The sequence below is a fragment of the Mustela erminea genome, chromosome 18 (assembly GCF_009829155.1).
Source record: "Mustela erminea isolate mMusErm1 chromosome 18, mMusErm1.Pri, whole genome shotgun sequence".
NCBI lineage: Eukaryota > Metazoa > Chordata > Mammalia > Carnivora > Mustelidae > Mustela > Mustela erminea.
In genome coordinates, this window is record NC_045631.1 from 41,761,266 (window position 1) to 41,785,594 (window position 24,329).

Consider the following 24,329-nt stretch of genomic DNA (forward strand, 5'->3'; position numbering starts at 1 on the left):
TACCAAATACTGTATTATTGTGTGATGTGGTCATGTTGCAGCATCACCTATTTTCCATTTCTTAATACAACTTCAGGTTCATTTACTATAACTTCTGTTGTTTCTTTGTTTAAAAAAGGACCTGCTTCAGATAGAGGACTTTGAAGTTAAACTCCAATTAGGCACAAAGATCTATACTAAGTAGGAGAAGTTTTTTTTTTTTTTTCAAATTACTACATATAGCCCAAGTCCCTATTTATAGCACAAAAAACACCCCCACTGAACTCTTTATAATACCAAGTAAATTCCTGCAATTAATGTAAGCTCTGTCTGTGGGGGGTTGGGATGGGGGTTGTTTCCCATTTGGTAGTTCCTTACTGATGCTTAATTTGAAACACGTGAGAAGAACTAGGTGCGATGTGAAAACTCAAAACTAGGAACAGACTAGACTCTGGTATCCTGCCTTCTCTGATTATCCCTGGGGCTTACTCACACTTTGTCAAGCCTCTCAGTTCTCAACAGATCTCGGGACACAGGGTGCAGTAAACTACCCTGAAGCTTGGTTACTATTCATTCCGCCATAGTGAGTACCTCCTGTATTTCTAACTTGGATAGTAAAAAATTCTCAAGAATCCTGGTTTCCAATCTCATGAAGCCAGACTGAAGCCATACAGGGTTTAGTACAAAGACATGAAAGATGAGGGAAGGCGACTGAGGGACTTGTAGTGAATTAATCTGCAGTTGATAGGAAAGGGCTCCGGGCTTTCCGAACCTTTTCCTTAATTCTTCAGGATTAGGACAAGTATAACTACCCACAATCGTGTCCCAACGCACTTCAAACAGCCTGCCTTAGCTGTAGCCAGAATCCAGAGTGTTCTCGAAAACCACTCACTCAGCAGCTCCCTTGGCTAGTCCAGACTGGCAATCTCGAGCCACTGCGGCTGCCCAGCAGTGCGAACAGGGTCCAAACCGTTGCCTTCCTCTTTCGCTGTTTAACTTAAGCACAGCCCTGGGAAGGATGAGGATCTTCCCCCGGAAGGACGGAGAGGCAGGAGTTTGACGTGCAGAGCACGAGAGAAGGCCCTCACTCTTCTTCCTTCTTTCTCCCTCATCTCCGACTTCCGGGGTACGGGGAAGGGACACCAGGTCAATAATGGAGACACACTCGGACCCAGCCTAGTGGTCGCTGGGGTACATTACTGAGCAGTGGGGGTGAAAACAGGAGGCGAAGAGAACAAGGGCTTTGAAGATGCAAAGTGCTGGCAGACAACAATGCACAGAAGTTAACAAGAGAAGGGGGGCTGGGGGGCGATGTAAGGAAGTCGTCATCGTCGCCGCGTCCCCCACCCCACAACAGACCTCTGAGATTCCCCTAAAAGACCCGGTCTCTACAATAAAGGCGACGTTCCTCCTGGCTGGAGAACAAGGCTGTACCTCCACTCCCCAATCAGGCGGAAGCAGGAGGGGAGGGCCGACCTCCGGGAGCCCCCCTTCAGGGGGTCTATCCCGACTTATCTCAAATGGGGGGGGGGTCGGGTCGCGGAGGGCGGGGCATCGCCTCAACACGGGTCGCATCATGGCAGGGACGGGTTTCCCGGGGTCATGGAGCTGAAGCTCGCCCCTTCCACTCCCCCGCTACCCGGTTACCTCTTCGCTTCCTCGTCGTCGTGCAGCTCTGGCTCGGTCGCCGCCATTACCACATCGCACTCCGCGGCAGCCGCCATCTTACCGCCGGGACCAGAGAGGCGGGTGGGAGGCAGGCGGTGAAGAGCACTTCCGGCTGGAGCATCGAGCAGCTCAGCAGCGCTGCGCCCAGAGAGGCCCCCTCGGGCCCGTCTACCAGCGAGAGGCTCTGCTTGGGGCCAGAGCGGCCTCCCGCCCCCGGAGGTCCACGGTGGTCTCCGCGCTGGGGCGGGGACCCAGGGACCGTTCCTGTGCGTAGGGGGCGCCACTTTATCCGTGGGTCGGAAGTGGGGGGGATAAGGAGGGTGACGCCTCTCTAGGCCTGAGTTGTCCTCAGTATGCTGAAAGCTTCGTTGCCATAGCAACTTGCAATCGTAGAGCGTCTCCCGTAAGGTGCAGGAGAGTCTAAGTTGGGTTGAGGACTCGATGACCCAGGACTCCGGAGGGAAAGATCTCCCACTACTACCTTCCCGACCTCGGAGTGTGTCCACAGCTTCCTTCCAGGAAAGGCAAGAAGACACACTTTGAGCCCAGGTCCCTCAGCTTTCATCGGCCCTTGGAAGCCCTGCCCAACCAAGCCAGGGGAACGCAGGGCGTCTTCACCCCGCGCCTTTCATCCCCTCTGGATCTCCAAGCAACAACTGGTTCATCACCCTAATGACGCTGACCCTTTTATGAGGCTGCTTTCATGTCAACTGCCTGGGAGTGCCATCTCAGCATTAAGTCTAGGGAGGGTGGCACGGCGCCCCAGACCCTGCCCTGGAGTTTATAAGGCAACTCGCAGGGTGAGGTCCCTGCTCCATAGTGTCCCCAGTACTCTCACCCTTTATAGAAACACCCTGCTCAGCACCCTTGTCTTGCCGAATGCAATCTGGACTGGGAACTCAGACAGGGCAAGGACACAGCTTAATCACCTTTGTAGTACCTCCCTCACCCAAACCAATAGTTTTTGTGGGTTTGAATTAAACTGGAGTTTCCTGAGGTTAAATTAGGGGAGTTTGAGGTTAAAATTTTAGAGTTAAGAGGAACTAAAATAAGAAGGGGGCAAATGAATTTGAAAAGGATAGACTCCTTCCCTCCATTCCTCCCTAGTATGTGCCATTCTTAGTAGGCTTCTTCCAAGGTCCTGCTTATCACAGAGCTATAAGGGGGCAGAAACCACACCCACCACTGGGTAGGGAAGGATGGGAAAGCACAGTGGGTGGGAAGAGAGAAGTCATTCAGCCAGCCAGTCATTCACTAGCCTCTCCAAAGTGCCTATTTTGTGCTGGTTTGGGAGGGCACAGACTCACAGACCACTTGCCCTGTCTGCCAGTGGCTCACAGTCTACCATCTACTGCACGAAGCCAACCTGTTTTTAGACTATCTTCCTCCTGTATTCTTTGTATCTAAGCCAACTCATTTACTCTCGTAATTTTAGCTGTAGATGACCCTGAACTCTGTTGATATCTCTAACCTAGACTTCTCATTTGTGAATTCTAGATCTCTATATCCAATTATCTGCTGGGTCTCTTGGGTGTTTCACAAACCCTGGAGACATAATATATTTAAGTTGAACGTGTCATTCTCTCTCCACTTTCCAACAAAAGAAGAAACAAATGCAAGACTTGATTCTTTTTTTATAAAGAATTCCTTATCTTGCCAAATGGATTCACATGCAACTGGACACCAAATTAGAAAGATAGGAGACATGATAAACTCCCCCTTTCTTACTCCTGACTCCCAATTTGTCACCAAGCCTTGTGATTCTCCTACCCAGTGTCTTCTCAATCTATCTATCTCTGTTCCATCCCAATTCAGGCTCTCATCACTTTTATTTTTAAAACTTGTAATACTACCATAGTCTCCTAACAGGCCCCCAGTCTCATCTCCCTCCATTTTTCTTCTCCTACCAATGACTTTCTACACTTGATTTTAGCCAAAAGGCCAAGAGGCGATTACCAATGACTTTCTTAAAAGCAAAAAGCGATCATGCCACTTCAACGGCATAAAATCTGTCAATGGCTTTCCACCGCTGTTAGGATACAGCTTGAACTCTTTGACCTACCACACAAAGTCTTTGATTATAGACTTTGACCCCAAATACTTGTAGTTCCAGAAAATGCCATGACTTTTGCTGGTTTCCTCCACCCTTTCCTTCCACACCCTTCAAATCTCAAAACAGACATAACCTCCTCCAGGAAGTTTTCCGTGATGCCCGCTGTCCCTGAAGTTAAATGCCCTTTGCTGTGTTCCCACAGCACCTCCGTAATAGTTCTCACTGCGCTGTACTGTAACTGTTGGTTTAGATGTCTAGCTCCTCCCTACCCTGACCTTCTAATTCGTCCATTTTTCTCTCAGCATATGGTTTTGTACCTGGCACAGAGTAGGTCTTCAGAGGACATCTGGCGAATAAACGATTGAATAAAAGAAGCTTACTGCACTATGGTAGTCTTTAGAGAAAGAACATCTGGGCATCAGAGACCCCGGCACCTCGCTCCAGGGAGCCTAGAACCTACGCTCAGGTGCACAACCCACCCAGGTCCCGTCATTCTCCCCGCCGGCCTCTGGGGGCGCTGTGTGTCCGGCTCCCGCTGGCCGCCGCCGGAATTGGTCACGCCGGACGGAAGCTGGGGGGGCGGGGCCGGACGGATCCTGGAAGGACCCTAGAGGAAAAGCGGAGTCCTTGTGGCTGTGCTGCCCCTCCCCTGGTCCCGGCGCGTCTGGAGGGGGCCCAGCCGGGGTGCTGCGAGGGCTCCGGGAGGTACGGAGCTGGGAGGCCACTGCGTCCGCGCCCCCTTAGGTGGCGGGCCTCTGTCTCGGATTCCCTCGGGGGGAAATCGGTGGCAGAAGCCCTCTGGCAGTCTCTCTTAGGGGTGTCCCTTAGTTGCGGGTCCCGCAGGCGGGAGGAAGGGTCTGTATCAGGATTTTACTTGACAGGTCTCTGTTTGGGACATCTCTCGGGAACATATCTGTTCTCTAGGGCAGTCTTGGTCGGGGGTTCCTTCTTGGAGGCCTGTGTTTGGGATGCCTTCGACGAGATCTCTTTCTGGGACCTCTTCGGAGAAGGGGTTTCTGCGTCTGAGCCTCCTCATACTGCTTTGTCAGTCCAAGGGCAGCACATATTTTCCCCTTTCCAAAGCCTTTTCCCTTAGATTCTTTCACTCTTTTCTTTCCTGTCTGATGTTCAAGCCATTGACTTGACTGGGAATTAGAATTAGTTGCTGTCCAGGTAAATCATACAAGAAGGCAAAGTACTTTTCTTATTTGTTCACTCGCCCTACGAAGAGTGCCTTGAGACAGATCCACCCAGAACAGCATTCCTGTTTATTTCTCCATGGAGTCATCGGAAACTGAGCCAGCGCTCCCTTCAGCAACTGGTCTTCCACATCCTGTGCACAGAAGGGAGCCTGGGCAGTGGCTCCTTTAAACCGGAGACTCTTCTCCCTTTATGGCAACATTTACCGACAGCCTGCCCTGAGCCAGTTACTGGCCCTGTACTGCTTATAACAAAGATGAATAAATTATAGCTCACTGTCCATTAGTGGACATAGACATATCATTCCAGTACACCCTGACCCTAGGAGGGGACAGACGTTACTCAATCCCTGAGGCCATGTATTCTGTGCAGATCATGGGCTCTCGATTACGGGAGATCTGCCCTGTTTTCATCCCACCTCACCAAGTATGCTTCTGCTTTTCAAGGTTGAAGGCTAAGCATGGGGAAGAGCTGCAAGGTAGTCGTGTGTGGCCAGGCATCTGTGGGCAAAACGTCAATCCTGGAGCAGCTTCTGTATGGGAACCATGTAGTAGGTGAGTGTTGTTGGGGGTGGGGGAATGGTGGAACAAGTTGAAGAATAAGTAGGATTTGATCACAACACGAAAAGGCTAAAAGCTGCTGGTAGTGGTTATTACACCCCGCAGAGTAAAATCTGCATAATGACCCCAACCCTAACATATTGAAATCCAAAGAGAGGAAACCTAATACTTGAGACAGGGAGGAAAAGTTCTCAAGTCACACTTTTGCTTAGCATAGGATAAGCATGAGGTTAATGTCTGTTTCCTGCTTCCCACCCCCCCCCCCAAGTCATCCAGTCCTGCTGGACTGTCCATCCCTGGCCCTCTCTCCTGGACCCCACATCCCCTTCTCTCTTGGGCTGGTTAAGCTCATTAGGATATACTCAGTCCCTCATATTTTCCATCTGCCTTCTCTCTACAAACAACTTTTCTCTTCATATTATCCCAGGTTCTGAGATGATTGAGACCCAGGAAGACATCTACGTGGGCTCCATTGAGACCGACCGGGGTGTGAGGGAGCAGGTGCGTTTCTACGACACCCGCGGGCTCCGAGATGGGGCTGAGCTGCCCCGGCACTGCTTCTCCTGCACTGACGGCTATGTCCTGGTCTACAGCACGGACAGCCGAGAGTCCTTTCAGCGTGTGGAGCTGCTCAAGAAGGAGATCGACAAATCCAAGGATAAGAAGGAGGTATGTACAGGGGTGGGGGACACTGGTGATGAGCAGGAGTGGACCCTGGGCTGGCTTTGGGGAGCCTGTCATGGCTCTGATTTTCACTCATATCCCAGGAGGTGGAGTGGGAGCCAGAGCGGGGATGGATGGAGGCCACAGGAGGCAGTCTTCCCCCTGGAGGCAGCCATGTGCTGAGGCAACTTGACCAGAGAGGCTTTCCTTTAGTTTCGGGGGTTCCTGACCTAACCCTAGAAGCCCCCACTAATCTTTCTTGAAGATGCTTCCTTGCTCTCAGCTGTGAAGGCTCTTCTGTTCCCGAATCCCCCTATAAGCTGTAGGAATTTGGGGGATGCTCCCTTACCAGGTGTTTAGACAGACAGAGTGATTGCTTGTAATTGGGCAGGCATAGGAGATAGAGGGCTTGTAGGGGAACTCCTGGAGGGAGGGTAAATGAGGCCAGAATTTCAGTGGAGGAAGGAGAGGACAAAGCAACCATCTCCCTCTCTCTAGTCATTGTTTCTGATCTAGGAAGAGGTGAAACATTAGCCAGTGAGACTTTTGCTCGTCTTAGGACTCCTAGGTAGATGTCTGCCGTCACACCCATGCCTGAGGTCCACGGTACAACCTCAGGTCTCTACTCTGTCCATCTTCCCAAGGTCACCATCGTGGTCCTGGGCAACAAGTGTGACCTGCAGGAGCAGCGGCGTGTCGACCCAGATGTGGCTCAGCACTGGGCCAAGTCCGAGAAGGTGAAGCTGTGGGAGGTGTCTGTGGCCGACCGCCGCTCCCTGCTGGAGCCCTTCGTCTACCTGGCCAGCAAGATGACCCAGCCCCAGAGCAAGTCTGCTTTTCCCCTCAGCCGCAAGAACAAGGGCAGCGGCTCCTTGGATGGCTGAAGAGCCGCCCTCCCTTCTCCACCCTCCCAGCCTCATTCCAGCTGCTGGGACTCTGGAAGATGTGTCCAGGGGTGGGGTTAGGCAAAGCTATCCTTCCCAGGCCAGGCAGCTGGGCTGTTCCAGGCTCAGGTCACTTTCGCTCCCTCTCAGCTCGGGGAAGTGCAGATAATCTAGGCTAGTCCTCCTCCCCCCCCGCCCCCACAAGCCCCCTCCTGTCCAGCATTCATATCCCTGTGCTGCTGTGACCTGGGGCAGTTGTGGGTCAGTGTCCCCTACCACGTGCCCTGAGTGGGAAGCAGAGCTGCCATGCAGAAGTGCCCAGTCCAGGCTCTGGTTCCAGTCACGGGGTCCCCTCACCTGTGGGTTTCCTGCTAGGGACAGGCACACACACATGCGCACACACTCACACTTACGGCACCAGCCTGGACTCTGGAGAAAGGCGTGTGTGTGTGTAGATGTGTGCACGCGTGCATGCGTGTGCCTGCTGGAGTCCAGCTCTGACTGTCCTCTCCCTGGCTGGAAGAAGCCAGCTTCCTGGGAGGTGTAATTTTCTGCTTTCACTCTCCCCCACCCCCCCACCCAAGTTGTTTTGCTTCCTCTTCCTGCTCAGGGAGCTCCTGGCCCCTGTTGGCTGAGATGGGATGGAGTGATGGCTGGGCTTCACCAGCTGGCTTTGGAAGCCTGCAAGGACTTTCCCCTCTCTGGGTTTCAGTTTTCTCATCTGTAAGGTGATGGGAGTTGCTTAGATGATCTTCTGGATCCTCTCCAGCCCTCAGATTTTATCATGCCTGTGGCTTGGGGCTGGCTCTTACTGTGCCCTTGGCTTCTCCCTCTTCAAGGTGCTATGCCTCCTGGCCCTGGAGGCTGAGACACTGCTCCCCCCAACCACCAGGGGGCAGGAGTGCAGCGGCCATCCAGTGTCCAGTCCGCGGACCTCACACCGGTGGGGCCTGATCTTCACCCCTTCCTGTGGTTGTTTTCAGCTCAGAGCTGGACTTGTATTTATAAATTACTTGTGTTTTTCTGCCTGCTGCCATGGTGAAGATTGGACAAGGTGCTCCTCCAGCCCCTCCTTACCTCAGATGCCTGAACAGAACAAGGCAAACCAGTAGCAGCTTCTCAGGAGCTGACAGATCTGTTGGGACTCGGAAGGGTGGTTACACTTGTCACCCACAACTTCCCATGTCCACGTCATGCTCCTTGTGTGCACACCCAGCAGAGCTGAGACACGGGAGCCAGTCACCTCTAGTACATGCCCCTTCTCCCCAAGATGGGAGAGGTGAGTAGGGCAGCCCGCCCAAGGCTGGGTGAGTTGAGGTAGGGCATATACAGGCTCGGGCTTGAATTCATTTATTGATGCATTGGACACAATAAAATCACAACTGTTATCAAAAAGTTTCCCTCCCCTCCCCCCTTCTTGTCCTCCCATTGGAAACATCTAAAAAAAAAAAAGAACAGATAACGGGTGGAGACTGGTAAAGTCCCATATTGTGGGGTGAAGGAGCAGAGCTGGGGGTGGGATGGAGGTTGTGACATTGACTTTGACAGCACGAAAATGGTTCTTGAGAGTATGTCATCCTGGATCCCAACGCTCAGCTTCACAGTGAGGGGGCTGGGTGCTGGCTGGAAGGAGGGGAAGCTGGATTTATTGTTAGGGACCAGTTTGGGGTGAGGAGCTAGAGGGGAAGGCTCTTTGGGAGCCTTGAGGTGGGAGGGGTTGTGTTTGCTGGGTCCGGAGTCTGAGACCCAGTGCTCCCACCACCCAGCTGGGGTTCATAAGGAACCGATGAAAGGCTGAGGAGAGAGCTTGTGTGGGGTTGATCACCTCTGTTAAAACTGGGCCCTGCCAGAAAATCACCCTCACCTACCCCTCTCCTAGCCACATCTTGTCAGAGCAGAGGAACCCCAAAAGCTTTCAGCACCAGCCTCATCTTGACTTTGCCCCCCACTCGTCACTGCTCCCTTTCTCCTCCACAGTCTTCTTCCACTCCCCCAGGGTCACCTTGTCCAGATGGCCTTGAACCCTCTCCAGCTTGAGACCCTGTGTGCCACTTCCAGTGATTCCCTGGAGAATCCAGTGAAGAGACGGCCTCCCCCGCAGGCTTGTCCCCAGGCTCAGAGTTAAGATTCCTGGGGCCTCTGGCCATGGGGGTATAGGTCTTGAATCGGGGAGATGAGAGCACCATGGGGCTGGGGCTAGGATTTTGCATAGATATTTGGGATTTCTCAGTTTGCTCCCCATTAATGAGGCTGGGCAATGCAGGGGGAAGCCAGCACTAGTCTGAGAAGGCTGGGAAAAGGAGCGTGGGGACGGAAGGTCCTTGGGCCAGGAGGGTAGTAGTGGACTCCCTAATCCAAATTGAGTAAAGGGCAGGTACCCTTGAAACTAGCCCAGCTCTTCTCAGATTGGACAGGAAGCCCTCAGCTGTAAAAGGCAGTCTCCTGGGGAATGGAGGAAACCGGCATCTCAGGAAGAGGAGGCAGGGACAGCAAGTGCTGGAAAATGGGCCCTGGCTCCCCCAGGAAGCCTAGTAGGGGGCGAAGACGATGGGCCCTGTGGCAGGGCGGACGGCTCCTGCCGGGGTACGAAACAGAGCTGGGCCCAGGATGGGAGCTGGAAAGAGGGTGGTAGCTGCTGCAGGGGCAGGCCGCAGGGCCAGGGGCCCCGGCAGGGCACAGATGGCGGCAGCCGCGGCGGGGATTGGGCTGGGCAGGAAGCGAGCCGCCAGTGTCTTGGTGAGTTGCTTCTGCAAGGCCAGTTTTGACTGCAGAGAGGAGAGAGAGGAATGGACACAGTCTGACCCAGGAAAATCCCACCCCTCCCGGGGTGCCATCCTTGGGCTTTCTGCTGCAGGAAAGACGTGCCTTTTAGGGTTCCAAACCTAAGTCCTCCCTTCCCACCCCCAAACACTCATTCCAAAGGGCTTTCTCTACCACCTGTCTTCCTGCCCAGAGGAAGGAGGCTGTGGGGGGGTGGGGGTGGGGGCAGAGACGGTCTCTAGGAGATGCACACCCAACCCTCGCTCTTGACCCTGAGATTACTGTCTCGGCCCACCTCGCCGGAAATTCCTCAGGCAGATCCCAAGGTGGCCGGGAACCCCAGCCCAGCTCTCCCTCACCCCAGGCAGCCTTGTAGGGGGTGTGAGGGGGTGGCTTCCTTCCTGCCCCCCTCCCCCAGTCCCCAGCTTGCCCTTCTGGCCCACCCTCTCCCTGCAGGCCCCGGGGCCCAGCCCTGTTGCCTGAAGACAGATACCTTGAGGATACTCACAGCCAGCGCTGCATGTTTCTGCAGCTTGCTGTGCTGGCTGGACGGCTTGGGGGGCTTCCCAGCCAGGCGGTCTTTGTGCCTCCTGCTGCTCAGGTGCTAACGGACAGACAGACAGACTGGCAACAGGATGAGAAAGACCAAGAAACCCTCCCCCGCCCACTACCCAATCATCCTCAACAAGCTAACCCTCCACCCATGAGCCACATGTGGGACATACGTTTATGGACTGTCACCCTGGGAAGGGGAGGTGAGATCTGGCCTTTGCCCTCCAGGATCCCACTGTCCCTCCAGTCCTGAGCTCCTCTTCCTCCGCCGGCTCCCTCCCCGCACCCAGCACCAGTCCCACCCCCTCAGCCCTGCTCCAGCCCCAGCCCCAGTCTTGGCCTCTCTTCTCCCACCTGCTTGAGTTGGGTCTCTGAATTGACCTGGAGCTGACACAGAGCACAGTGAAAAGGGGGGCTGGGCCCCTGTCGGCCCCCCTGTCCCCCTGCCACTCTCTTGGCCTTGTGTCCAGCTCCCCGGGGCACTGGGCGGCCTCGGCCCCTTCGGGGAGCACCTCGTTGACCTTCCACCATCCACCGGTGCTTGGCTCCTGAGGGAGGAGGGAAGACAGCCCATCAGCTCCAAAGAGGGGCTGCAAGGACCATGAGAAACCCTCCGAACCAGGTGGGTCTTGCTGCCCTGCCAAGCCTGCAGGCTGCTCCGCAAGTGCTCCCCTGCACCTCAGCCCCCCAAGAGTTCTCGTCCCCACCTCCGCAAGGTCCTCCCAGCTTCCGTAGTTTCCACCAGCCACCCCCCGACCCCCAGGCCTTCTTGCAGAGGAACTGCCTGGCTTCCCGTTGCTCTCATCTCCTGCCTTCCGTCTGGGTCTGACCTAAGGACAGATGGAGGAGGTGTTTCCGGCCTCCTCCCAGGGATCCTTCAGTTCGTGCTGCCCGAGACTTGTCTTCCCAATTCTCGCGCCCCACACATCCGCTGGAGGACCCAGAATGTCCACCCAATCACAGCTGAACACAACACCTGTGTCACCAAGCCCTTGAGCAAAATGCCCAGAAACCCCAGCCTGCCTGCTGCTGGGGAGGGCTGTCTGCCTGCCCCTCTCTTCCCCTAGACTCCAGCGCACTGACCTGTGTTATGAGCCTGAAGCTGGGAAGCAGAGTTCACGGTCACCTTGCACGTGGGGCAATAGAGGCGCCCCTTGTCGCTCCTGCTCTCCCCACTCACACCGCTTCCCACAGCAGCTGCTGCTGGCTCAGGCCCTGGTGCCTCTCTCCCAGGCTCTGGGGAGCAGGGTAGGCAAGAGGAAGAAGAGGAAGAGGAGGCAGCATCCAAGAGGTCTGAGTTGGCCGACTCTCTGGGTGTGGGGTCCGGAGTCAGCGGTGGCTGGAGTTGGGGGCCAGGAGGAGGCGCTTCAGGAACTGCTGGGGAGATGGAAGGCATCAGTTAAGAATCATCTTGAGACCATGATTTTAAGTAGTGATAAATTAAGGGTGGCATGGCAGAGGGGAAGGGTCCCTGATGTAGGAATGAGCAGCAGTGAAATCCAGACTCCACTCTCTCACTAACTCACTGGGCCAACTTGGGCCTCTTTGGGGCTCAACTTCCCATTTGAAAATATAAATTTGGACAGAGGGGTCTCAGAAAGCCCTCACAGCCCAGATACTCTAACCTAGAGTTATTAGCTAACTATTAAATAAGTGGAAGTCACAAAAAAGGTGCACTGCGATATTCATAGAGCACTATTCATAATAGCGTAAAGCTGGAGACTATCCAGGACGCCCGAGTGGCTCAGCTGGTTGAGCATCTGCCTTCAGCTCAGGTCATGATCTCAGGGTCCTGGGATCGAGCCCCGCATCCTGCTCCACACTTAGTGGGGAGTCTGCTTCTCCCTGTCCCTCTGCCCCTACCCCTCGCTCATGCTCTTTCTCTTTCTCTGAAATACATAGAATCTTAAAAAAAAAAAAAGACAAAACTGGAAATTATCCAAATGTTCACAATAGGAGAGTGGATTAAAAAAAAAAAAAGTCATATGGTCACATGAGAGGACACTACACAGCTACACGCAACACTGAAGAGGCCAGGCATCAAACCTCCGTACTACAGGATTCACCAAAACCAGGGGCAACTGATCAATGGCATGAAAAGTCAAGATCACTTAGGGGAGGGATGGACGTAGTTGACTAGTGTTGCCCCCAGACTCACGTCTGCCTGAAACCTCAGAATGTGATCTTATGTGGAACCAGTGTCTTCACAGATGTAAGTAGTTAAGATGAGATCATAGTGGACTGGGGTGGGCCCTAATCCAATGACTGGTGTCCTTATAAGAAGACCATTTGGAAATAAAATAGGATAAAAACAGAGAGGGAGACAAACCTCAAGAGACTCTTACAGCAACAGGGTTGCTGGGGGGGGGGGATGGGGTAACTAGGTGATGGCATTAAGCAGACGACCTGATATAATGAGCACTGGGTGCTCTATGCAAACGATGAATCACTAAGCTCTACCCAGAAATCAGTAATATGCAGTATGTTAACTAACTTGAATTTAAACAAAACAAGACCATGTGAAGACACAGAGACACGGGGAGAACGTGATGTGAAGACAGAGGCAGAGTGGCCAGCAACCACCAGAAGCTAGATGAGAAGCATGGGATGGATTCTCCATCTGAGGCCCCACGAAGGAACCAACCCTATCGACACCTTGATTTCAAACTTCTCATCTCCAGAACGGTGATTTCAGTCACCCACTGTGTGGTCATTCACTGTGGTAGTCCTGAGAAGCTAACACAACAAGGCAGTGACTTGGGGGGGGGGGGGCGGACAACCAGGAGGGCTTCAGCGTGCTGGTGCCATGTTTCTTGATCTCAGTATATTCAGACTAGGAAGGCTCACAACACTTGTGATGTATGCCTTTTTCTGTATGTATGGGCTACCCCAACCTTGGCAAAAATAATAACCAGAAATCTCCCAACCCCATACCAGAAACCAGAATTGGATTGGGGAGTGGGGAGGGGAAGGAGGAGAGTTCAGGACTGGGGGCGCCTGGGTGACTCAGTCATCAAGCGTCTGTCTTCAGCTCAGGTCATGATCCCAGGGTCCCTGGGATCGAATCCCGCATCAGGCTCACTGCTCAGCAGGAAGCCTGCTTCTCCCTCTCCCACTCCCCCTGCTTGTGTTTCCTCTCTCGCTGTGTCTCTCTCAAATAAGATCTTTAAAAAAAAAAAAAAAAAAGAGTTCAGAACTGACCTTTACTCTGTGGCTCTCCAGGGGATCCACTGGTTGGAGTTGGGGTTGGGGACACCAGCACCCCATCCCGGGCCAAGGTTTGTGGCCTCTGCTTGCTCTTGGCAGCTTCAACAGCCTTGAGTTTTCTGGCGTGTTTGTGGCCTTTGTAATGTGCTTCAGCTTGGTTCTGGGGAGTGGAGGGCTTGGGGTCACCATTTATTTGCTGAGTCTGCATGCCCCCCTCCATGAGCTGGCACTGAGCAGGGGGTGGGTCAGAGGGGGCAGGGCCCCAGCCAGACAAGAGGGCAGTCCTTGTCATCATAGCATGCGTGTGGCCCTGAGGTTTACAGAATTCCTTCTCATACCTGAGCCCCCACGCAAACAGCCTCTGGCTTCAAATTCTGCCTCAGCTACTCATTAGCTGTGCGTCTCTGGGCAAGTCGCCTCACCTCTCTGAGCCTCAGTTTGTTGACTCGTAAACTTTGTGACAATACTGACCTCACAGGGTTGTGGGAATTAAAAAGAACATGAAAGGCACCTGGGTGGCTCAGCAGGTTAAGCAGTTGACTCCTGATTTGGGCTCAGGTCATGAACTCAGGGTTGGGCTCCAGGCTCAGCCTAGAGTCTGCTTGAGGTCCTTCCTCCCTCTGCCCCTCCCCCTGCTCTCTCTCTCTCAAATAAATAAATAAAATCTTTTTTAAAAATGAAAAAAAAAATAAAAATAAGCAGCACACGAATGACAAGGGCCTAGTACATACAGCAGGTGCTCAACAGATGTTAGTTACCAAGTTCATAAATGCACAAATGGAGAAAATTGAGCAGTTCTCATACTTGGGGTATGTATACCCTGAACATTCATCCCTATGTTCATTTTTTTCCAGCAAATCATTTCTGAGCATTTGCTCTTTGCCAGGGGCCCAGCATGGAGAAGACATGGTCCCTCCCTCAGAGTGAAGTCTTTCTGTCGATCTCTTGCAAGACTCATATAACCCAAAAACCTGGAGGGAGCCCCTGAATCTGGCCTGTTGGTGTCCTTCCTCCTTCAACCAGGGGTCCCTGCTTATTGCTCCCAAGTGTAGGAAAGACGGGCCCCTGTGGCCCCTCCCTAGACCCTTTCACCAGAGCAGATCTCCCAAGACCCAGAATCATCCAGACAGAAGGTAAATATTCCCTGGGAGGCTAGGATGAGGCTTCTCCACCATCTGGGGGTAGGCTGTAGTAGAAAGTATGTGGGCCTTGGGGTCAGCCAGGCCTGGGTTCAAATCCCAGCTCTGCTACTCACTAGCTGTGTGGCCTCAGGCAAGTCACTTAACCTCTCTGAGGTTGTTTCTTCACGTGGAAAGTGGGGATGATAATAGCACTTCTCTCCATCTCACGAAGTATCAGGAGAACTAATTAAGATGATGGGAATGGACATATTCAACACATCAATTCTCCTGTGCTTTAAGAGCTCAGCTCCAGACCAGGAACTGATAGGAGCTCTTGGGACCCAGAGCAGGAAAAGGCAGTCTTTTCTCTCGCAGAAGGATCCAGAACACAGGAGAGAAGCAAAGCGGAGGGAAATGGAGACTCCAGGGCCATTAGAGATAAGGCAGAGGAATTTGGAGAAAGGAGAGGACAGGATGGGTGAGGGACTGGGAGCATGTCTTCTGGGACTTGTTCCGTCCCAGGGACGGAAACATGGATCCCTGTCCCTTTGCCAGAAAAGTCTCTGGCACCCAGTGTCCAGGCCTCTCCCTGCCCAGTCCCCTCCCCAGCCTGTTTCCACTACTCCCTCTCACCGATGAGTTGAACCTCAGGTGACAGATGTTACAGGAAATGAAGAGCTTCTTCTTCAGAGGGGAGGGGACCCCAAACGTGTGGCTGATGACAGCTTTCTGGATCGGGTCCATCTGTGAAGAAGGTGGGAGGGCACAACAATGCTGGGGTCGGCTGTGAAGGGGAGGCGATACAAAATGCCAAAAACTAATGCCTATCGAGGAGGGCAGGCATCCAGACATAGGAAGAACTTTCCCATCCTTGTGGATAGGAGACACAAAAGAAATAGTCTCCTCCCTGGCTGACTTAATCTGTTCGCAGGGGCTTCAGTGTGAAGGGAGAGGGGAATGGCCAGGGAGAAACACTGCCATGTCCCAGTGATCACCTTGGCATCTCTTGCTGCCCCTCTGGTCTCTGGTTTGGGTTTTTTTTTTTTTCCTTATTCACAAGAATCACAACTATTGGGACAGAGTTGGGGGCAGGGAGAAGCAGGGACAGGACAAAGAGTCTCTCTGTTGGAAATCCTCTTCCATAACCCAGCCTTGTGCTGGGCCTGTGGGCTGGGGGAGAGAAGGCTTATCTTTTCAGCTCTGCCACTGTCACAGGGCCTGAGTGGGGGAGTGAGGGCATGGCCAGAGTGGGGGTGGGGGGGCGGGCGGGAAGGGGCAGGTGGCAGCATGTGGAGACCAGACAGTTCCCCGAGTTGTAGGATTATTATTTTTTTTTTTTGTATATTAATTTGTGTAGGTTTTTTTCCCCCCTCTTCCTTATTTTAACTTTTTTTTCCTTCTATAAATCCAAGCTGTTGTGTTCTCTTTTCTCAGGGGCTGCTTTTTGGACCAAAAGCAGTTGTCTGGGCTTGCTTATCAAGAGGAACTTTCCACACCTTCCTGAGAGAAGAGAACAGAGGCTTTGAGAGAAAATCATGGGTTCAGAAACTCCCCAGGGAACAGAACGAGGTTCTAACCCTCACCTAACAGCACCTGGGGCTGGGGGCAGACAGGGGCCAGGAGCACGGCCTACAGGGTCCCAGCGGTGCAGGCAAGAGAAGATATACCCGCTCCCAAGGGACTGTGTGCATGGTGCCTCAGCAAGTGACAGAGGGACCCAAAGAACAGGGACCCCCCCGCCAAATGGCTCAGGCTCTCATGGACCTCTGTGTGACCCTGGAGGTTAGAGAAAAGGGACTCCTAAGGATAACTGAGGCTGAGTTTCCCACCATCTTGTTAGGATGGGCTGGGGGCTCCTTAATGATGACCTTTAATGTTTCAGAATTAAAGAAAGGGGGGTACTTCTTATAGCGAAGTGAAATTCGTGCTCCCTGCACTTGTCATTCACACACATGCACACTTGGAAATACACAGACACAGAGCACAGAGGCCAACAGGCAAGTGCGAATCCCAGAGCCATGCAAAAAGACTCAGACCCACAGGAGTACCAATGGCACGCTTCACAGACACACAATCACCCAACCCCCCCACACACACACACACTAAGAGGTCAGACACACACCAAACACCTACGGAGTCGACACAAAGACACAAAACATCTCTCAGAACAGGCACATACATTAATTACATACAGTCATTAAGGCGCAAAGAATTGTTTACAAATGCACACATATCCAACACATCCACAACCATAAGTAACACACAAAGACCCACAGAGACATAAATTAAAACAGAAGGGCACACCCCCAATGCACACAGAAATACACAGATCATCCACAGACATCCCTCTACAAAAACTCAGTGTGACCTCTGGGCCACAGGCCCAGCATCATTACCAGGGGTGACCCCATCCTCACTCCTTGTCCCCAGGGAAAGTTGGACCCAGGGGTCCCTGTTTTGGGAGTGCCTAGTCACTCTTGGGGATGTTGCTCCTACTTATACCCAACTTCTAAGAGCCAACCCTCTGTGTCCACCTTCCCTGCCCACCCCGGACTCGGCTGCATGCCCCCACCCACCAGCCCAACCCGTACCGTGCTGAAGTTGGGGGTGAGACTGAGCGGGGCAGCGCCATTGAAGTGGAAGGCGAGCAAGTGCTTGAAGTCCAGCGGGGGCTGCAGAGGCCTGGCAGGCAGGGGCAGGGAGGCCAGCAGGGGGCTGGGGGCACTGGAGGCTGGGCCTGCTGCGGGAGGAAGAAGGGCAGGGTCTGAAATGGGGAGCCACAGGGCTCACAGGGACCTCCACAGCCAGAACAAGAGGTTGATGGGCTTCTTGGGTGTGGGGCCGGGGCAGAAACCGTCTCCCTCTTCACAAAGCAGCACTGGGTAAGCCCTGGGCACTCCCAGTCCATTTCTGTGCCTCTCCTCTACACAATGGGGGTGAGGGGAAGGAGCAGGGAGACCACAGTTCTCAGCTCCCAGTCCCCTAGGATGCACTTCCCATCGCCTCCAGAGGCAGCCCTGAAGACCCCCAATGGATCCTCAATGGACCCCAGCAGAGAATCAGGCCAAGGGAGGGGACAGAGGAGTACACACACACACACACACACACACACACACACACCACCACCATGGAGACCATGTGCTATACCGGGTTTCCTTTTATTGCAAGTTAAACCCACACCTGGGAGGCCTGGGAAAAGGCCAGCCCTCTCCCCTCTTACTAACTGCCCCTCTCCTGATCCCTACATCATTCACAGCAGGGACTGACAGAGAGGACAGGAAACCTGTTGGAATCTGAAGGGATGTGTTCCCCTAGCTCTGGTGAGACCCCAACTCCTCCCGGGAGGCAAAAAGCGCTCCAACCCCTGGGTCAGGCCAGAGTTGGCCAGTCCAGCCCTGTGGTTTTACAGTCTTTGGTCTTAAAGGTCTGAGGCAAGGGCAGGGGAAGGCTAGGAACTCTGGGGAGGAACCAGACTCTGAGAAAGAAAAGAATTAGAAATAAATCCAGTCCATGGGGACTTTTCTGGACCCTGTCACTGCAAAACCGTAAGAAGTCCTTTTAGATTTTTTTGTTGTTGTTAACAATATGCAAGGTAGGTTTATTTTACATTTATAGAGGTATATGTCTATATACACAGCCGTATACAGAAGAGCCTCAGGCAGCCTATCCATGGGCACCACTACCTCCTTTGAACTGGTAGCTTGTGCACAGAGACGGTGGTGTGCTGTGTGTCAAAACCAAGGAAGTCATCTGCTCTCTAGTTCTATCTGAACAGAAGAGATGCTGCCAGGAGGGGAGCTAACAGCCACCACCCCCATCTCCTTTCCCTCAGTCCCTCAATTCCTGAGACCCAGTCCTCTTCTTTCCCTCCAGCAAAGACTCCTCAGTTTTTCTCGGGCCCAAATCTGTGCTGGGTCCAGAGGGAACAAGGTGAGCTACTCCTCACCAAACTCTGACAAGGACAGGAGCAATATTGAGGGAGCCCCCAAACCTAGCATCTCTGCAGGCTCTCCCAGCTCCCACCTCCATGCAGCCCTTCCTCCACAGCCCACTGGGCAGGGTTAGGACTCAGCAGAGGAAGCCCGGGGCAGGTGGGTTGCCGGGGGTCAAATCCGCCTCGGGGCCCTAGAGCGCGGACCCCAGGCTGGCGGGGCAGAGAGAAGGCGGCCGCCCTCACGCCCTCACGTGAGCTTCTACCCCAGCAGCCCCTCCGCCCACCCACTCTCCAAGAACTCCACGGCCAGCGCAAAGTCAAACTCGTGCAGCGGTGGCCCATCCACGGCGATCTTCATCGCGGGGCCGCCCCGGCCCTCCCCGGCCCCGCTCTGCCCCCACCACCGCAGCTCCCGGCTGCGGCCCACCTTGTCCAGGAGGCCGGCGCCCGCGGGCAGCGCCAAGGCCAGGGCGGCCAGGGCTGCGAAGTCCGGGAAGAGCTCGTGCAGCTCAGAGCGCGCGCACGCCAGCTTGGCACACAGGGCCCGCGGGCCCAGCCGCCCCAGGCTGCACACCACGCGCTTGAAGAGCGCGAAGTCGCCCAACGCCCGCTGGCGCACCACCGCGGGAGCAAAGGTGCGCAGCAGTACCCGCAGCGCTCCCTCGCCGTGCGCGCCCAGCTCTTCGGGGGCCTGCGGGTAGCCGCGCGGGTCGAAGATCGCCGCGAAGGCGGCTACGGCGTCCAGCGAGGGCCCGGGATAGGAGTCCCCCAGCCCCCTCCGCATGGAGTCCAAAAAGGCCCCCCGCAGCCGTTCCAAGCCCCGCACGGCAGCTTCGGAGTAGCCGACCAGCTCCACGCCGCGGTAGGTGCAGCGCCCGCCGCCCAAGTCAGGGCCCGAGGAAGCCAACTCCTGCAGGAAGCCCTGGAGGCGCGCCCCACCCGAGCTGCGCTGTGCTTGGAGGGAGGCCGCAGCCGCCATCACCAGGGGCTGCAGCAAGGCCAAGTCCGGCTCTTCTGGCTGCAGGACAAGGGCGAGCTTCTGCAAGGTGGGCAGAGTGTCCAGCAGCAGGTGGGTGAAGGCCACGAAGGTGAACTGGCGCAGGGCGAGGGCCAGTGCCCTAGCTGTAGGGGAGGTAGGGGCAGAGGCCTCCAGGGTGGGCACCAGGCAAGGCCAAGCCTCAGCCACTGCTTCCACGATAGGCAGCAAGGACGCCCAGGGCACTGGCCGTGGTCCTGCCAAGTCAATAGCTGCCAGGTCCAGGGCCGCCCGGAGCTCGGGGACCGTGCGGGAACTGGGGCCACCATGGAGGCGGAATAGGGCATCCAGCACGCTTTCGTATTCACTTAGGTAGGCAGGGGGCTCGGGATCTGTCCGGCCGGGGAGGCAGTGTAGCTCCGTGAGCAGTGGGCAGGCGGCGCGCAGTTGTGGGCCCACATGCCCAAGGCGGTCCCCGGGGAGGCTCGAGCTGAGCCAGGCCAGCTTGGGTGCAGACACGCCGAAGGCCTGCAGGATGTCCAGGAGTTGGCCAGCGGTGGCCTCACCCTCCTGTAGTTCCACACTGCCCAGGAAGGTGGTAGCCGGCTGGCCATCACAGGGGGACACCGAAGTGGCAAACAAGGCCAGACTGTGGGACTCAGGCCAGTCCCTGGTCTCATCCAACACCAGCCCCACATACGGGGATGCCTTCAGGCGCTGGCAGGCCTCTGTGTGCAAGACACTGGCAATGGCCACCTGGGACAGCCAGGGAGAGAAAGGGAGGGACAGAGTTAGGCTTGTCCTGAGCAGGGGAGGTAGCAGTACATAAGACAGAAAGGGGATAGGCCTCGGGGACAGACCAACAAACCTGTCCTGGCATGGCTGATTACTGGCTGTGACTTTGGGCAAGTCATTTCACCTCTCCGAGCCTCAGTTTCCTCAGCTCTGAAATCAGGCTACTACCTGCCTCTCAGCTCCTTAAGAGGTTGTTGTCAGGAGCATCTGGGTGGCTCAGTGGGTTAAAGCCTCTGCCTTCGGCTCAGGTCATGATCCCAGGGTCCTGGGATCGAGCCCCACATCGGGCTCTCTGCTCAGCAGGGAGCCTTCTTCGCCCTCTCTCTGCCTGCCTCTCTGCCTACTTGTGATCTGTCAAATAAATAAATAAAATCTTAAAAAAAAAAAAAAGGGGTTGTTGACAATTAAAAATGTAAATTTTTGTAGCTATGCTTATAAGTGTAAAAATGCTTGAGGAACCATAAAAATTCTGTAGTGTTCTGTGTGCGTTTCTACAGCATTGCCCCAGGCCTGATTCCTGGGGATCTCCCTCCACTCTGCTGCTCAGGGATTAACTGATAGACCTTGTTCCCTCCCAGTTACACAGAGCCCCAACTGTGTGCTCTGTCATCTCTCTGCAGGATGAGACCTAACTCCCGCACCCTCATACCAGTCTCTAGGACTCACACACCTGGTGCCTAGGACAGAGCAGCAACTTGCATGCCCGAGAGGCCTTGTGGGTGGTACTGGGGTTGACCTGGGCCAGGGATACACCAAAGGGAATGGAGAAGCCATGGGTCTAGTCTTCATGCCCTGAGAGCACAGGGACCTAGCTTTTCAGAAGTCACAAATCCACATTTTTATATGTAATCTCTCTGGGGTTTTTTTTGTTTGTTAAATTGGAAACTAATTGACGTTTTCCAAAAACACTGTGAAAATCAACAAAATATGTCTGTGGGCCAATCAAGCCCCCAGGCTACCCAGCTTGCAACCTCTGGCCTCAGCCCTCAGGGAAAGCCCCGTGCCCCTCCCCGGGGACAGGGCCAGCTCTGGCCTCTTTGTGGCCATGCCCCCAGCAGCTGGCCCAGGGCCTGGTCCAGAGCACACCTCAGTGAAAGATTCTGCTGGGTGAAGGCATGAAGCTCTCAGGCTGCTGCCTGGGGACCTGGCATGCTGGCGCTCTGCCTAGACAGCTCGATGTCCTCCCTTCTCATGCCCTCCCCCACACCTCTGGCTGCCACCCACCTGCATGTCCCTCACCCTCCTGGGGCTGTAGCAGTCGCTGTGCTCTGTGCCCAGCAGGGCCTGGCACAGGTTGAACCTCTGCAGCTCGAGGAGGGCAGAGCAGCGGTCATCGGGCACGTCCTCCTTGGCCATGCAGTACACCGTGGTCAGCATGGCCACTTTGGCCGGGTCCACCTCTGCCTTGATGCCCCTGGAGGTGGGGGGGGTCTCCAGGTCCAAGTAGGCCCCTCCTCCCTCGGCTTGGCCCTCCAAAGTGGGCTGGCCCCGGTTGAAGGCCAGAGCCTGGCGGTGGGCCCCCGAGGTCACGTGGCGCAGCAGGGCATGGCGCTGGAAGTTGTCTGTGCCCACGGTGAAGGCGTTCTCGGCTTTGCCGTGCTTGTTCCGCACTAGGGCTTGGCGGCACTCGAGGCAAAACATCAGCTTCCGCTCGTAGTCGAAGTCCAGCCAGGGAAACTCCTCTTTCCAGTGCTCGTTGAAGTAACGCTTGCACTTCTTGTTGGAGTTGGAGGCCTCTCCAGCGGGTTTCTTCCCTGGGGGAACCATTCCTGCTCCAGGGGCAGGGCACCCGCAACTCCCACCCAAGCGCTCTGGCCCCCAGCCTCCCCCTACACACAGCGACACCTCCTTATCAATGGAAGTTGGTGGGGAAGGCACGTCGGGCTAATGGGGACCATCCGTCTAACTTAGCTGGGAAAGTTTATGCCCGCTCTGCCGGTGGAGACTGGAGATGAAAGAGACAAGGGAGAAGTGTTAGGAGGTCCACCGTGGGTTCATGCTGCCCACAGAGCACTCCCCAGCTGATGGGTGGATGACTCCTAATGGAGAAGGGCTATTGGGAATGGGTGGGGTCATGCAAAGAGCCATAGAATGTCATCCAAAAGTTGGGGAGACCAGGGGACCCACACTAAGGGTCTCCCTCCATCCAGGACAAGGCACTGATGAGCTTTGATGGTTGAAACATGTCAGAACTCAGCTCTGGAAAGACTGGCAGCATCTCTGCAACCATGTTTTATAGGTGGGGGCACGGAGTTCCGGCAACAGCGGTGCTCAGGGCTCCTAATAATCTGTGACTGAGCCAGGATACGACCTTGACTCCTCATTCAAGGGATGGCCAGTCTCTCTGGTCCACATCCTTTATTTCATCGGAATGAAGTTAGCACAAAGCTGAACTCCCAGAGCCACAGGGCCAAAGGATGGCATTTGTTTTTGCCAGACCTCCCTTCCCTAAACCTACACATGGGTGTACACACACACACACACACACACACAAACGCACCCTGACCGTGTGCTTCTGGGAAGGGAAGCCCAGAAGAGGGGGTGGGTCCCAGACCAAAGGAGCTAGCTGGCTGCCCGTACCTTGCTCACTCTTCCACCACCCCAGGAATGAGCCTAGGTGAGCCGTTCAGGACCAGAGGCTATGTCCAGCCAATGGCCAAAACCAGCCAGCTCTACCTCCTCAACCCCATCCCCTAGATGCCTACTTGGGGCCACAGCAATATCTACCCTTTGCCAAGTGTGAACTGCACTGCTAAGGACTTTGCAGTAACTCCAGGAGAAGACCAAGATCACTGTGGCAAGTACTCTGAGGGTGGTACCCTCCTCATTTTGGAGAGGAGGAAACCAAGGCTGGAGGACCTTAAGTGACTTACCCAAGGTTCCATGAGCAGAAAGGGGCCAAGGCAGAGTTAGATCTACGTCCAGGGGCACCTGGGTGGCTCCGTTGGTTAAGTATCTGCCTTGGCTCAGATCATGATCCCAGAGTCCTGGGATCGAGCCTCATATCGGGCTCCCTCCTCAGTGAGGAGTCAGCTTCTCCCTCTCCCTCTGCTCCTCACCACCCACTCATGCTCAGTTTCTCTCTGATAAAAAAATAAAATCTTAAAAAAAAAAAAAGGTCCTGATAAGAAAATGAAGTCTTTAAAAAAAAGAAGAAGAAGAAGAAGAAGAAAGAAAGAAAAAGATCCTACATCCACTTGACCCCAAAGGCCACGCTGAGACTGGCCTGCACTGTCTCACTTGGATTAGGCACCTGCCTCCACCTCGGCAGTCACGCCCCCAAATTCATCCCTCGCTCAGCATCCAGAAAGCGAGCTCACACGCAGGTCACTCCTTTGCTTCCCCCTTTTCACTGCCATTCTAAGTGGTTGCCAGAACCTACACACCTTCCCACGAGCCAGGTCCTCCCCAACTTCCCGCTGCTCCTGGCTGCCCAGCCAGCTCCAAAGGCTCACCATCCCCCCCCCCCCCCAGCTGTTACTCTGCTCCTGCTTTCATCCTCTGTGCCTGGAATTTCCTATCCCTCCTCCCTAATTCCCATGCATTCCAGGAAAGCAGCTCTGCATCCTCTCAGCCCCCGAGGATCCCCCAGCAGGGGCTAATGCCTGTCTTCTAGCATCCCGTAATTCCCTGGGTGTGGGTCTTGGTAATGCAATATGGTAAACTCAGGGGTTCTCTAACTCTGCACTTGGTTCCTAGAAGGCCAAGATTATATCTGTTCATTTGGGGATCCCTAAAACCCCCCCCACCCCAGAGGGCTCGGCATGTCGATACCCTTGAGCAAAATTTGTTAAGAAAATGGAAGGATTGAGAAAGAACTTCCTGTTTCTAAGGCTATTGGTTAGATGACTGGGCTCTGAGAAAGCAGTGACTGTCTTTACCTCCTGATGTGCCCAGTACGCCTCATGGAACCTAGCACTTGGTGGATAAGTCCAACAAGGGCAGATGAACAGAATTCCAGGGGCAGCCTGTTCAGT

At 54.5% G+C, this 24,329-nt stretch overlaps 3 protein-coding genes and 1 long non-coding RNA gene across 15 annotated transcripts in view; 2 read left to right on the forward strand and 2 right to left on the reverse strand.

Moving 5' to 3' along the window:
- DNAJC7 (DnaJ heat shock protein family (Hsp40) member C7) overlaps window positions 1–1,896 on the reverse strand; it is a 28,863-nt gene extending 26,967 nt beyond the window's left edge. Inside the window, exon 1 of one of the 2 annotated variants that reach the window (XM_032319721.1) lies at window positions 1,627–1,896. In XM_032319721.1, coding sequence (XP_032175612.1) covers window positions 1,627–1,703 — 77 coding nt within the window. In that variant the 5' untranslated portion in view covers window positions 1,704–1,896. The remainder of the gene's footprint in view (window positions 1–1,626) is intronic. The other variant, XM_032319722.1, reaches the window with a different exon arrangement.
- Window positions 1,897–4,253: 2,357 nt separating this feature from the next.
- On the forward strand, window positions 4,254–8,402 carry NKIRAS2 (NFKB inhibitor interacting Ras like 2). The gene is made up of 4 exons (XM_032319725.1): window positions 4,254–4,405; window positions 5,347–5,454; window positions 5,888–6,129; window positions 6,768–8,402. Exons 2-4 carry the CDS (start codon window positions 5,361–5,363, stop codon window positions 7,005–7,007), a joined length of 576 nt encoding a protein of 191 aa, XP_032175616.1. The 5' UTR covers window positions 4,254–4,405; window positions 5,347–5,360; the 3' UTR covers window positions 7,008–8,402.
- A 144-nt stretch (window positions 8,403–8,546) lies between these two features.
- C18H17orf113 (chromosome 18 C17orf113 homolog) overlaps window positions 8,547–24,329 on the reverse strand; it is a 51,757-nt gene continuing 35,974 nt past the window's right edge. For 3 of the 11 annotated variants that reach the window (XM_032319715.1, XM_032319719.1, XM_032319720.1), the window contains 7 exons: window positions 17,239–17,387; window positions 15,281–15,391; window positions 13,521–13,686; window positions 11,403–11,696; window positions 10,674–10,867; window positions 10,261–10,371; window positions 8,547–9,772 (listed from right to left, as the gene is read on the reverse strand). In XM_032319715.1, coding sequence (XP_032175606.1) covers window positions 9,536–9,772; window positions 10,261–10,371; window positions 10,674–10,867; window positions 11,403–11,696; window positions 13,521–13,686; window positions 15,281–15,391; window positions 17,239–17,387 — 1,262 coding nt within the window. In that variant the 3' untranslated portion in view covers window positions 8,547–9,535. Of the gene's footprint in view, window positions 9,773–10,260; window positions 10,372–10,673; window positions 10,868–11,402; window positions 11,697–13,520; window positions 13,687–15,280; window positions 15,392–17,238; window positions 17,388–18,738; window positions 20,314–21,576; window positions 22,298–23,225; window positions 23,339–24,329 lie in introns of those variants that run through there. The other 8 variants (XM_032319714.1, XM_032319713.1, XM_032319711.1 and 5 more) reach the window with 6 other exon arrangements.
- LOC116577055 lies at window positions 12,674–16,557 on the forward strand. Its single transcript, XR_004280375.1, has 3 exons — window positions 12,674–13,004; window positions 14,381–14,659; window positions 16,082–16,557. It is a non-coding gene; the product is annotated as an uncharacterized LOC116577055 (long non-coding RNA).